The sequence below is a fragment of the Zalophus californianus genome, chromosome 3 (genome assembly GCF_009762305.2).
Source record: "Zalophus californianus isolate mZalCal1 chromosome 3, mZalCal1.pri.v2, whole genome shotgun sequence".
Classification (NCBI taxonomy): Eukaryota; Metazoa; Chordata; class Mammalia; order Carnivora; family Otariidae; genus Zalophus; species Zalophus californianus.
In genome coordinates, this window is record NC_045597.1 from 57,911,959 (window position 1) to 57,925,248 (window position 13,290).

At 36.2% G+C, this 13,290-nt stretch overlaps 1 protein-coding gene across 1 annotated transcript in view; it reads right to left on the bottom strand.

The window, feature by feature from the left end:
• Window positions 1-13,290, bottom strand: part of SUCLA2 (succinate-CoA ligase ADP-forming subunit beta) — a 45,938-nt gene that overhangs the window by 19,662 nt on the left and 12,986 nt on the right. The window contains exons 3-4 of the mRNA XM_027589850.1: window positions 8,569-8,668; window positions 7,998-8,160 (exon numbers count right to left, since the gene is read on the bottom strand). Of these exons, the coding sequence (XP_027445651.1) occupies window positions 7,998-8,160; window positions 8,569-8,668 (263 nt within the window). The remainder of the gene's footprint in view (window positions 1-7,997; window positions 8,161-8,568; window positions 8,669-13,290) is intronic.

A 13,290-nucleotide genomic window follows, 5' to 3' on the forward strand; every position in this document is an offset into this window, starting at 1 on the left:
ACACTAAAAAGATTAAAAATCATGAATAAATGGGATTTATTACTGGAATGCGAGGATGGTTCAATGAACACAAATCAAAGTAATTCACCACATTAACAGAATCAAGTTTTTGATGCAGAAAAAACATTTGAAAAATATTCAATATCTTTTTATAAAAACACTCAACAAACTAGGAATAGAAAGAATTACCTCAACATAATAAAGCCGTATATAAAAAACCCACAACCAACATACTCAATGGCAAACAACTGAAAGTTGCTTTCTAAGATCAGAAAAAAAGGCAAAGATGCCCACTCTTGCCACTTTCTTCAACATAGCATTTGGAAGTCCTAGCCAGGACAATCAGGCAAGTAAAAGAAATAAAAGGCATACAAATAGGGAAGGAAGAAGTAAAATTACCTCTGTTCACAGATAACATGATCATGTATAAAGATATCCTAAAGAACCCACAAAAAACTTTAAGAACTACTAAATGATTTCAGCAAAGTTATACTATACAAAAATCAACAAATATGTCTTGCATTTCTATATAGGAAATTTTAAAAATGATCCCATTTACAACAGCATCAAAAAGAATAAAATAAACTTAGGATAAATTTAACCAGAAAGATAAAAGACTTGTACACAGAAAATGATAAAACAGTGCTAGATGAAACTGAACAGGACACAAATAAACAGAAAGACATCCTGTGTTCATGGATTGGAAGACTTAATACTGTTTAAATGTCCAATACTACTGAAAGCAATCTACAGATTAAATGCAATCCCTATTGGCATATTTTCCCAGTACAATCTTTTTTCCATCATCCATTTTCTGCAAAAACAGAAAAAAAAAACCTTAAAATCCGTATGGACTCTCACAGGACCATGAATAGCCAAAATAATCTTGACAAAGCAAAACAAAGCCAGAAGCATCATACTTCCTGGTTTCAAACATATTATAAAGCTAGAGTGATCAAAACAGTATGGTTCTGGCATAAAGATAGACATATAGACCAATATAACAGACTAGAAAACCCAGGAATAAATCCCCATGTATATGGTCAAATGATCTCTGACAAATGTGCCAGGCTACACAATGGAGAAAGGATAGTCTTCAAAAAATGGTGTTAGGAAGGGATGCCTGGGTGGCTCAGTCGGTTAAGCATCTGCCTTTGGCTCAGGTCAGGATCTCAGGGTCCTGGGACCAAGTCCCACATCGGGCTCCCTCTCTGCAGGGAGCCTGCTTCTCCCTCTGCCTGCCTCTCCCCCTGCTTGTGCTCTCTCTCTGACAAATAAATAAAATCTCAAAAAAAAAAAAATGGTGTTGGGAAAACTGAATATCCACATGCAAAATAATGAAGGTGGACCCTCACTTTACACCATATACAAAAATTAACTCAAAATGGATTAAAGACCTAAATGTAAGAGCTGAAACTGCAAAACTTCTAGAAGACCTTGGATTTGGCAATAATTTCTTGGCAATATTTCTTTGGCAATAATTTTCTTTGCCCAGTTTTAAAAATGGGCAAAGGACTTGAATAGACATCTCTCCAAAGATGTAGGTCTTCATCAGCTTAGGATAGTATAAAACAAAATGCAGTAAACTGGGTGGTTTAACAACAGACATTTACTTCTCACAGTTCACACCCATACTAATCTCCTTATCAAATGGTTAGTCAGCCACATCCTTCATATTCTTTCCCAAATAGCTTTCTCACTTTTTGCAGTATAGGCAGACTGAGAATTTTCCAAATCTTTAAATTCTGATTCCTTTTTGCTTAGATTAACAATTCCTTCTTCAATTCATTTCTCTTCTCTCACATTTTACCAATAAGCAGTCAGAAGGAACCAAGCCGCTCCCTCAATGCTTAAAATCTCCTCAGCTAAACATTTATCCCTCTGAAGTTCTACCCTCCACAAAACACAAGAACATAAACACAATTCAGTCAAGTTCTTTGCCACTGTGTAACAAGGATCACCTTTTTTCCATCATTCTTCGTTTCAGTCTGAGACCTCAAAAGAATGGTCTTTATTATCCATATGGATATTTCTACCAACATTCTACTCATCATTATTTATATATTTTCTAAGAAAATGGAGGTTTTCTCTATAGCTCTTTTCTTTCTGAGACTTCACCAGAATCACCTTTAACAGTCCCTTTATGATAATCCCAACTTTTTCCACCACATACCTCAAAACTCTTCCAGGTTCTATCCTTTACCAAGTTCCAAAGCCACTTCAATGTTTTTATGTATTTGTTATAGCAGCACCCCACTTCACAGTACCAACATCACCTCACCTAAACCTAATTAGCAAAGGCCTCACCTCCCAACATCATCACATTAGGGGATAGAGCTTCAACATATGAATTGGGGTAGGAGATAAACTTCAGTCCATAACAATATACAAATAGCCAACACATATAAGAATGGGTGCTCATTATCATTAATTATTAAAGAATGCAAATCAAAACCACAGTGAGATATTACCTCACACCCATAAGGGATAATTTCTGTAAAAAAAAAAAGGCATTGGTGGATGTAGAGAAATTGGAACTCTTGAACCCTGTTGGTAGAAATGTAAAATAGTGGAGCCACTGTGGAAAACGGTGTAAGGTTGCTCAAAAAATTAAATACCACATTATCATACGATCCAGCAATCCCACTTCTAGGTATATCCAAAAGAAGTGAAAACAGTATCTCAAACAGATTATCTGCATACCCACATTAACTGCAACATTATTCAAAATAGCCAAGAGGAAGAAACCTGAATGTTCATCAACAGACGAAAAATAAAGAAAATAAGAAAAACTGTATATACATACAATGGAATATATTCAGCCTTTTAAAAAAAGGAAATCCTGTGGGCACCTGGGTGGCTCAGTCGTTAAGCATCTGCCTTCGGCTCAGGTCATGATCCCACTGTCCTGCATCGATCGATCAAGCACCACATCGGGCTCCCTACTTGGCGGGAAGCCTGCTTCTCCCTCTCCCACTCCCCCTGCTTGTGTTCCTGCTCTCTCTCTGTCAAATAAATAAATGAAATCTTTAAAAAAATTAAAAATAAAAAAAGGAAATCCTGACACATGCTACAGCATGAACCCTGTAGACAATAACGCTGAGTAAAATGAACCAGTCACAAAAAAAGACAAGTATTGCATGATTCTACGTACATGAGGTTTAACTCTAACTAAAAAAATCAAACTCTTAAAAACAAAGTAGAATGGGGATTGCCGGGCACTAAAAAAAGCGGTAGAAGGGGAACTGCTCAATGGATATAGTTCCAATTTTGCAAGATGAAAAAATTCTAGGGCTCTGCTGCACAACAATATGCATAAAGTTAACACTACTGTACTGTATACTTAAAAATGGTTAAGATAGTAAATTTTATTACATATTTTTGACAACAATTTAAAAAAAAAAGAAAAAACTCTAGACAAGAAACTTGATGAGCTCCTGTGGTTGGCAGTATTCTTTCTGTGCACTGTCATATATCAATATTCCAGGAAAGTGACATGTATCTGAGGACAATGGAAACTTTATGTTTGGAACTCTCCCAGATCTTGCCCTGTGCATCTTCATTTGGCTGGTTTTGATTTGTGTCCTTTGGCTATAGTAAAACTGTAATCATAAGTATAGTATTTTCCTAAGTTCTGTGATTCACTCTAGCAAATTATTAAACCTGATGGGGCACTAGGAACCCCCAAATTTGTAACCAGCTATTAAGCATACAGGTTACCTGGGGAACCCCAAACTTGAGGCTGGTAAGTGAGCACAGGCCATGTGGAGGCCTGTACCATTAACCTGTGAGGTTTGGCCCAAGTCTGGGTAAATGGTATCAGAACTCACTATAATATATACAGACAAAAAAATTTTTTTAAGATTTTATTTATTTGACAGAGAGAGAGAGCGAGAGAGGGAACACAAGAGGGGGAGTGGGAGAGGGAGAAGCAGGCTTCCCGCCGAGTAGGAAGCCTGATGTGGGGCTCGATCCCAGGACCCCGGGATCATGACCTGAGCTGAAGGCAGATGCTTACCGACCAAGCCACCCAGGCGCCCAGCACAGACAAAATTTTTAATGAAAGAATTCATTGTGCCTCCTGAGACTAAAGAAGGGAAAAATAGCAAGCGAAAGAGAAATGTTTGAAATTATAGTCTAAATTTTAGTTCCTGTATAAATTTCAAATGAAAAGGTATTCTTCACTTCCTCTCTAGAAAGGCAGTTCATAATTATAAGCTTTTACAAAGATCTAAAGGAGGGGGGAATACAGATTTAAAAAGGCTCTGCTCGACTAATATCATGCTATTGAGGTAGAATATTAGTAAATTAATGTACTGATAACCCCAAAATATAATTTTATCCAACAGAAGAGGCAGAAACCAACAAACTTTTAAAATAGTTGAACATTTTATTTTATTTTATTTAAGATTTTATTTATTTGAGAGAGAGAACAGCAGAGGGAGAGGGAGAAGCAGACTCCCACTGAGCAGGGAGCCCGAAGCGGGGCTCGATCCCAGGACCCTGGGATCATGACCTGCGCCAAAGGCAGGCGCTTAACCATCTGAGCCACCAGGCGCCCCTGAAGATTTTATTTTAGTTTTACCTTTTTTAAAATATCTATTGATAAGAGAAATTTAGGAGCCACATAGAAGTAGCACTACTGAAAGGGAAAAGATAGTATTAAATTCTCACTGAAGTAATGATTAGGTCTCCAAGAGTTAGCGGTAAGTTAAGAAAAAAGACAAAAAAATACATATGAAATAATAATATATAAAAGAAAGTGAACAGCCTCTCTCTGTACTAATTCCCTAACCAATTAGAAAGAAACCCCAAAATTGTAGGCAGCTGATCAGAAGAAAGCTTACATAGGTAAATATAAATCAGTTAAAACAATGACTATAGTTTTGCATTTGGTCATGACTGCTGAATGCATGCTGTTTCTGTTTAAACAATCTGGTTTCAACTTTAAATTTTAGTGATAAACTTTCAGAACTATTTAAGTTCTAGCAAATAGTTGTAATTTCAAATAAATTAATAATGCTATTTTCTCCTTAACCTAAATTCCTCTTTTCTTTGGTCCTACAAAAAATTTTGCCTTAAAATAGATCTGAATTTTAAATATGACAAGCCACTTAATAAAATGTCTTTTGAAAATAATAAAAGTGGGGTGCCTGGGTGGCACAGCTGGTTAAGCGTCCAGCTCTTGGTTTCAGCTCAGGTCTTGATCTCAGGGTCAGGAGATCAAGCCCCCCGCGATGGGCTCCACGCTCTGCGCAGAGACTGCTTAAGACTTTCTCTCCCTCTCCTTCTGCCCCTGCCCCCCTCACTCTCTCTCTCTCTAATAAATCTGTTAAAAAAAATAAAAGTATAGAAAATAAAAATTTGGAATTCTTGAGGCATTTGATATCTATTCCAAGCAAAGTAAAAAACTTGATATGGTTAAATGCACCATTCATTTACAGCAGATTACAATGTTTTACTAGAAAAAAAAATTAAAATAGCAAATGTAAGTTGCTAAATTAGATTTGTGTCAGCCCAAAAGTACCCAATAGGTACTGGGCAAATAGTAAGAAATCTAATTTTGAAAAAGTGCCAAAACAGAGTAGGTACTTAAATTGATTTTTTGACATACCAACCCTATGGAAAATATCTACCCAAGCTTCCTGATGTAACACATACTAAAGAAGACCAAAAGAGCCTATGATACACTACTAAAAACAGATAAGAAACAAAACCAACTTTTACAGAACTTTAATTCAATCAAAAATGTTTTCTTTTTGGTTTAAATAGATGATTTTTTTCTTGTTTAACAGAGTCCCCAAAATGCATGCCATACCCCCAAAAGATAACACCAACCAACTCTACATTGTCTAATGTGAGAGACTCAAATAACAGTTGGCCAAATGGTTTTATTGGTACTATCGAATTTTTATTTTTTTTTAATTTTTATTTATTTATTTGACAGAGAGAGAGAGCGAGCGAGCAGGAACACAAGCAGGGGGAGTGGGAGAGGGAGAAGCAGGCTTCCCGCTGAGCAGGGAGCCCGATGCGGGGCTCGATCCCAGGACCCTGAGATCATGACCTGAGCCGAAGGCAGATGTTTAACGACTGAGCCACCCAGGCGCCCCACCGAATTTTTATTTTTTTAATTTTTCTTTTTTTTTTTTAAGATTTTATTTGTTTATTTGACAGAGACAGAGAGAGCACAAGAGCAGGAACACAAGCAGGGGGAGTGGAAGAGGGAGAAGGAGAGGGAAAAGCAGACTCCTGGCTGAGCACAGAGCCCAACGCGGGGTTCGATCCCATGACATGAGTCAAAGTTAGACGCTTAATTGACTGAGCCACCCAGGTGCCCTAATGGTACTACCAAATTTTTAATCTGAATTATTACAACTATGCAATGTGAAATAAAAACATTTTTTCCCCACACAAGACTCAGAGAGTTCTCTAAAAATTCAAGTCCTTAAAATGAACTCAAATTTGATCCTTTTCTCTAATGCATTTTGTCATGACTCTTCTCTCAGTGGTCATTATATCTTTAATAAAATATTTTCAGTGTGTTACAGTCATATCTTTAATAACACATATTCAGTTTGCTATATTTACTCCAATCAAAATGAGGTACTCTGAATGTTTAATATTACAGGACTCGTAACTCTAAAACAAAAAGTAAAAAACAAATTGAAACATGTTGATATACAACATCAATGGAAAGGAAAAGAAAATGTAATGAAAATAAGTGAATTTGTAAAATTATTGTTTTTGTAAATGTGTGTAATACATATAAGGTTATTGTCATGAGATTTCTAAAGTAACTAACAAAACTAAATTCTACCACATAGAGAAACCTAAAATGGTAAAGACATCACTTACAAATAAAACAATGTCTTTTTTTTTTATTTTATTTTGTTATGTTAGTCACCATATAATACATCATTAGTTTTTGATGTGGTGATCCATGATAAAACAATCTTTCATCCTATATATCCTGAGTGGGTTTTTACTACCACCTAGTGTTATACCTTAAGAAATACTTTCCTGTAAAAATTAAGTTACAAAAGACACTTTACAGTATCACTCAAACATTACTAAAGATATAATTAACTCTAGGGGGAAAAAAAAAATCACAGTATAGAAAATAACTATTTTTAAAAAGCTGTCATATATAAGAAACCTATTTTCATTACCCTTAAAATTTCTGTTGTATTACTAACTGTGTAATTTACATCAAATCCTTTCTAGGGCTTCCAAATACATACTCAAGTTGCTTCAAAAGACAAAGAAGCTACCACAAAGATTCAGCCCACTATCTAGCCAATGCACTTAAAAAGCCAGATAATTGTAGTATAAAATGATTATCAATGCTCTCTCAATGCCAACAGGTCTATGGAAGGACTTCCTAAATGCTAGCATTTTAGGTTCCATAAAGAGAGGAAAGCAAAGGTAGGGTTATGCTCCTTAGAATCATACTGTTTGCTACTGAATGTCATCCTTCAACTTGCCAAACACCAAACTGACTAGTGAAATAAACCCCAAACTATACAAAACAAAAACAAAAACAAAACAAAACAAAACAAAAAAAACACAAAAACACCAAGAGGTTGAAAAAGAACAAGATGAAGTCATGGAAACACATTCTTTTAATGGGTTCAGAACTCTCTTTGTTAAAAGATTTTACTCTGCTAGAAATTATTTTCTCAGTCTATGGAATCTAGAGATGAAGCCAAAGGATTTAAGTGTTTTTCGTAAATTAACAATGTAGAAGTCCTGTGGATTCTATTTCAGCAAGGTTTTGCCTACACCTTTGTTTTTAGGCACAATATTATATATTAAATTTTTTATCATTAACCATGCTGGGTTTTTTTAAATGACACAAAAATATTGTTCTCATGACATATATAAATAAAATTATGGATCATACCTTTTTAATCCTTCCCATACAAATAGAAATAACCAACCTCTGGAATTGAATGTAGTGAAGTCATCCTAAAGGTATCATGTCTACAATTACTCACTTGAAATGACCTTTCCATTGTTATTGCAAAGTAGTATTCTCTCCGGGGATATCTTCGCTCACAAACCAATACTTGATTGCATATTCTGCCCTTTTCTCCTGTTTGCTTGGTAAACAACTTTTTCCCAATCATTTGTGAGGAAACAGCTTTTGCTTCTTCTGGACTGAAAAAAGAACAAGAACTCAAATTTTTTTCTCCTCCAACTGAGAAAAACAAAAGCATATGACAGCCAAAATTTTATCTCATTTAATATTTATTTTAATTTTTTTTAAAGATTTATTTATTTATTTTGAGAGAGAGAACACACCAACGGGGGGAAAGGCAGAGGGAGAGAAACTCAAACAGGCTCCATGCTGAGTGCAGAGCCCAACACGGGGCTCGATCCCAGGACCGTGAGACCATGTCCTGAGTCAAAATCAAGAGTCAGACGCTCAACCGACAGAGCCACCCAGGTGCCCCACTCATTTAATATTTAAATTTCAGTATTTTCATCAATTAAATAATAAGGGTAATTTTTACAATATATTTTTTCTTTAATAATGATGATTTTTCCTTAAAAAGCAGGACTTACGAGAAAACTATCTTTACTCCTCCTTTGAGGCCACTCTCAAATGTTCCTTTTCCTCTACCACCAGCTAAAACCTGTGCCTTTATCACAACGTCTTTTGAACCTAGAAGAAAAACACTTCTGTTAGATAAGCAGCATGGAATAGCATGCAAGATATTATTTTGTTACTAAGCGTATATGTTAAGTGATGTTATTAAATGTAGTAGACTCATTTACCCACAATGTCAAAAAATGAAGTATTCCACATATACAGTTTTTCTCAATTAGAATATTAAAACGTTCACCATCTAAAGATCCACAAGTTTAAAAAATTAGCCATTCATATGATTCCTTAAAGTAGACTGAAAACAATTTTACTTTTCCTTAACATTAAATATCTAGTGCTTTGGAAGGTATTAAAAGTCCAAAAATTGAGATTCAAATGTCTTCCCAACATTTCCATCCCTTTCTATTCACATGTAAAATTGCTATCCTGTGAAAATTTGAGTTAAAAAATGCTACTCTGAGCAGAAATACATCATAACTTAAGGAGAAACTGCCAGTACTGATACCAACTTATATTGTTCCACTAACAGAAAGACCTGTTAATACAACTTTCTTGAGCTATACTGTTATGAGGAGTATTATCAGGAGTTAAGCTATATTTATCAGAAGATTCAGGGATGTTATAAGTCTTAAATTTTTATTTTTTATAGTACTTTTTAAAAAATTTTAAATGAAATTTTTAAAATAAATATGCTGAATTTTTCTTTTTTTTTTTTTTAAAGATTTTATTTATTTATTTGACAGAGACACAGCGAGAGAGGGAACACAAGCAGGGGGAGAGGGAGAGGGAGAAGCAGGCCTCCCGTGGAGCAGGGAGCCTGATGCAGGGCTCGATCCCAGGACCCTGGGATCATGACCTGAGCCGAAGGCAGATGCTTAACGACTGAGCCACCCAGGCGCCCCTGAATTTTTCTTCTTTAACATAAAGGTAGACTGGTCTCTCTTCTATCTTCCTCTTTCTAATGCGCTGAAGAAAATCAGCAAACCAGCTGGTTAGCCTGGGTACCCCTCATCATTCATGGTCCAGGGCTATTCCTCTCAGAGGGTATTCTCTGTCTCCCCAGACAAGCAGAATTTCAGAATCTCCTCATTTTGCCTCTTACAGCATTTTGCCTATACTAGCAGTACAACACTTGTATTACATTATGGCAAAACAATCATCTTATTCTTATTGGTTACAAGCCCAAAGCAGTCCCTGGTATATAACTACCAATCCATGCACACACCATGCAGAATGCAGGGACTCCCACCTAATCAGATAAACCAACAAAATCAAAGAGGTAACAGATGCAGTTTCTGATAAAACCAGTAAGAAATGACCTAAAGTTTATACCTAAACAATTATTTAAAAAGAATGTTTAGAAAATTAATGATGTAAACGAGTCTACATTTAGAAGTTAGAAGATGGCCCTGTGAGTCAGTCAAGGAAGTGTTTTAAAAAGCCGTCTTTCTCACACCCTATACTCATCTTTAAAATTTATCCAGAATCTTGACCACTCTTCATCATCTGGTTTGAACCCTGGTTCCAGCCACCATTCTCTCTCACCTAGATTATACTCGTCCCTGACAGAGTATTCTCAAAGCAGCAAAGTGAGCACATCACTCCTCTATTTAAAACCTTACAGTGAATGCCCATTTTACTCAAAGTAAAAGTCACACTCCTTACAATGACCTACAAGGACCTATATAATTCCCCAGTATCCTTACTATTTGTATCTCCTATGACCTCCTCATCGTTCACTCCACTCCAGCTACACTAGTCTCCACTGTTCCCAGGCATGCTTCTGCCGTCAGGACTTGGCTCTAATGCTCCCTCCACCTGAAATACTCATCAGGTACAGGAATCCCCTGCTTTTCAAAAGTCTGCATTACACCACTTCGCTTTTACAAAAGACCTGCATCGGTTACCTGTTTTTACTAACTGAAAGAAATCCGAAACTGATTTTCGCTTTTGCAAAAAACAGCGTTCAGTGTTGATTTTGTGGAGAGCCATTAGAGAGGTAGCACACACCCCAAGCAGCAAGAGTGGCCAAGCTCCTTACCCAGGAACTACACTCAGCATCCAGCCACCAAAGCTTTGAACCATGCCTGTGAGCATCTGTGCTTTAGCCTAGGAGGGGTCATTTACTGGCTCTGGAAACACTTGAAAATTTCTCCTTATAATTAATGGTAACTGCTTTCACTTTATACCATTTTGGCTTACAAAAGGTTTCACAAGAATACTCTACTTTCAGATACCAGAAGACACCTGTATCCATTTGAGAAAGGCCTGCATTCCCTTCAAGTTTTTCTTCTTATATCTCATTGTCCATGAGGCTTACCCTGATCACTCTACTTAATAGTACAACCTGCCCACCTGGGACCAATCCTCCTTACCCTGCCTTTTTTCCATAGAATTCATCACCTTCAAACATAATATATAATTTTCTCATGTTTACCATTCATTGTTTTGCTCCCCCACTAAAATACAGGCTTCAGAAGGGCAGAATCTTCCTTGTGTTCACTGATGTTCTCAAGCTCCTGGGAGCGTTCCTAGCATATATTTTCTGAATGTTGACTAAAAGAACATTTAAAGATGGAAAGAATTCTTGCATATCTTGATTTTCCACTGCTCTTTTAAAAACTCAGAACTGGAAATGCTGGGCCCTGCAACTAAAGCTGTTTAAAAGTGCCTGGTTTACACAAGATAGACCCTTTTCTATCTGCCATAGTCCCCACCATTCAGGTAAAAACAACTAATATTAGATGAAGATTAAAGAAAACTAAGAAATTTCCTTAAAACGAACAATAATTTTCTTATTGGAAAGAAAACACGTAGCCTCTGGGGCAATGGCAAATTACAGAGTTCACGCCCAAACTAAAAGGAGCAGCCACTAGTCGTTTTACCTGTTTCTGGTTACCTGGTTTTTCCAGTACTTCAGATATATTCATTCATATCCAAAGAGGATAAATGTAAACCCAACAGTGTAAGTATAATGTAAAAATGGCCAATAGTTAAACTGGTGCTTTGCTGGGCTCAATTCAAACATTCCTAACATAGTAAACTGAGAACTTAAAAAACTGACCTATTAAGATAATAAAGCTCTAGTTTTTCAAAAATATTTTACAAGACAGAAGTCTCTTCCTCCACAAAATGTCAATTTCCTTTCTTTAGGAATATAAATTCCTTAAGGGCAGAGATGATTCCTCAAAAGTTCCTTCTAAAAAAGCCCTTCACAACAAATGAAAAGCCGAAAAAATTTAATGAATACAGTCTCATCAAGACAAGAGGGATTACAAGAGAAATCTGAGCACAACTGATTGAAACAAAGATTTTATTCAATTCCATTAATTCATTCAACAATTACATCTATATACCAGTTACTTGCTAGAGCCATAGATACACCAATGAGCAAGAGACCTACCCTGCTCTTAGAGAGCTTACAGTCTTATCAGATTTGGCCCTTTGCTCTAGTCAGACAAGATCTTTTATGGATTCCAGGGTTGTCTTTAAAATATAGTCACTATCCCTCCTAGCTTTAGTTATTCACAAATGTCTTAAGCATTCTTCATATATAGTCATCTAATAAAACACTGGGAACAAGAAAAAAGAAAGCAAAGTCCTATTTTATGCCATTACAAATCTCCTCCAGGCGGTTATTCACTAATTGGCAAACTTTGCACATGTTTATTCAACCAGACAAAAATTCCACCTTAATTATACTAGAATCCTAAACATTAGGATTAAGACACAGAATGGCTGAATAAATAAAAAAAAAACAGACTAATCTATGCTGCCTATAAAAGAGTCACTTTAGGGTGCCTGGGTGGCTCAGTTGGTTAAGCGACTGCCTTCAGCTCAGGTCATGATCCTGGAGTCCCGTGATCAAGTCCCACATCGGGCTCCCTGCTCAGCGGGGAATCTGCTTCTCCCTCTGACCCTCTTCCCTCTCGTGCTCTCTAGCTCTCATTCTCTCTCGCTCAAATAAATAAATAAAATCTTTAAAAAAAAATTTTAAAAATTTTTTAAAAAGACTCACTTTAGATGTAAGGACACAGACTGAAACTGAAAGGATGAACAAAGATACTGCATGCAAATGGAAACCAAAAAAAAGCTGGGGTAGCTCTACATATATCAGACAAAATCAACTTTATAACAAAGACTATAACAAGAGACAAAGAAGGGTGTTACATAATGATAAAGGGGCAATCCAACAAGAGGATGTACCATTGATAAATATTTATGCACCCAACATAAGAGCACCTAAAATATAAAGCAAATATTAACAGACATAAAGGGGGAAATAGCAATACAATTAATAGTAGGGGATTTCAGTACCCAAGTATATCAATCAGTAGATCACCCAGGCAGAAAATCAATAAGCAAACCCAGGCCTTAAACAACATATTCGACCATGGTCTTAATATATAAATACAACATTCCATCCAAAAGCAACAATACATATTCTTCTCAAGTGCACATGGAACATACTCCAGGATAGATCACATGGCAAACCTCAAAACAAGTCTTAATAAATTTAAGAGGACTGAGATCACACCAAGCATCTTTTCCAACCACAATGGTATGAAACCAGAAATTAATTAAAGGAAGAAACCTGGAAAATTCACAAACATGTGGAGATTAAAAACCATACTATCAATGGGTCAAGGAAAAAAATCAAAACAGAAATAAAAAAAATA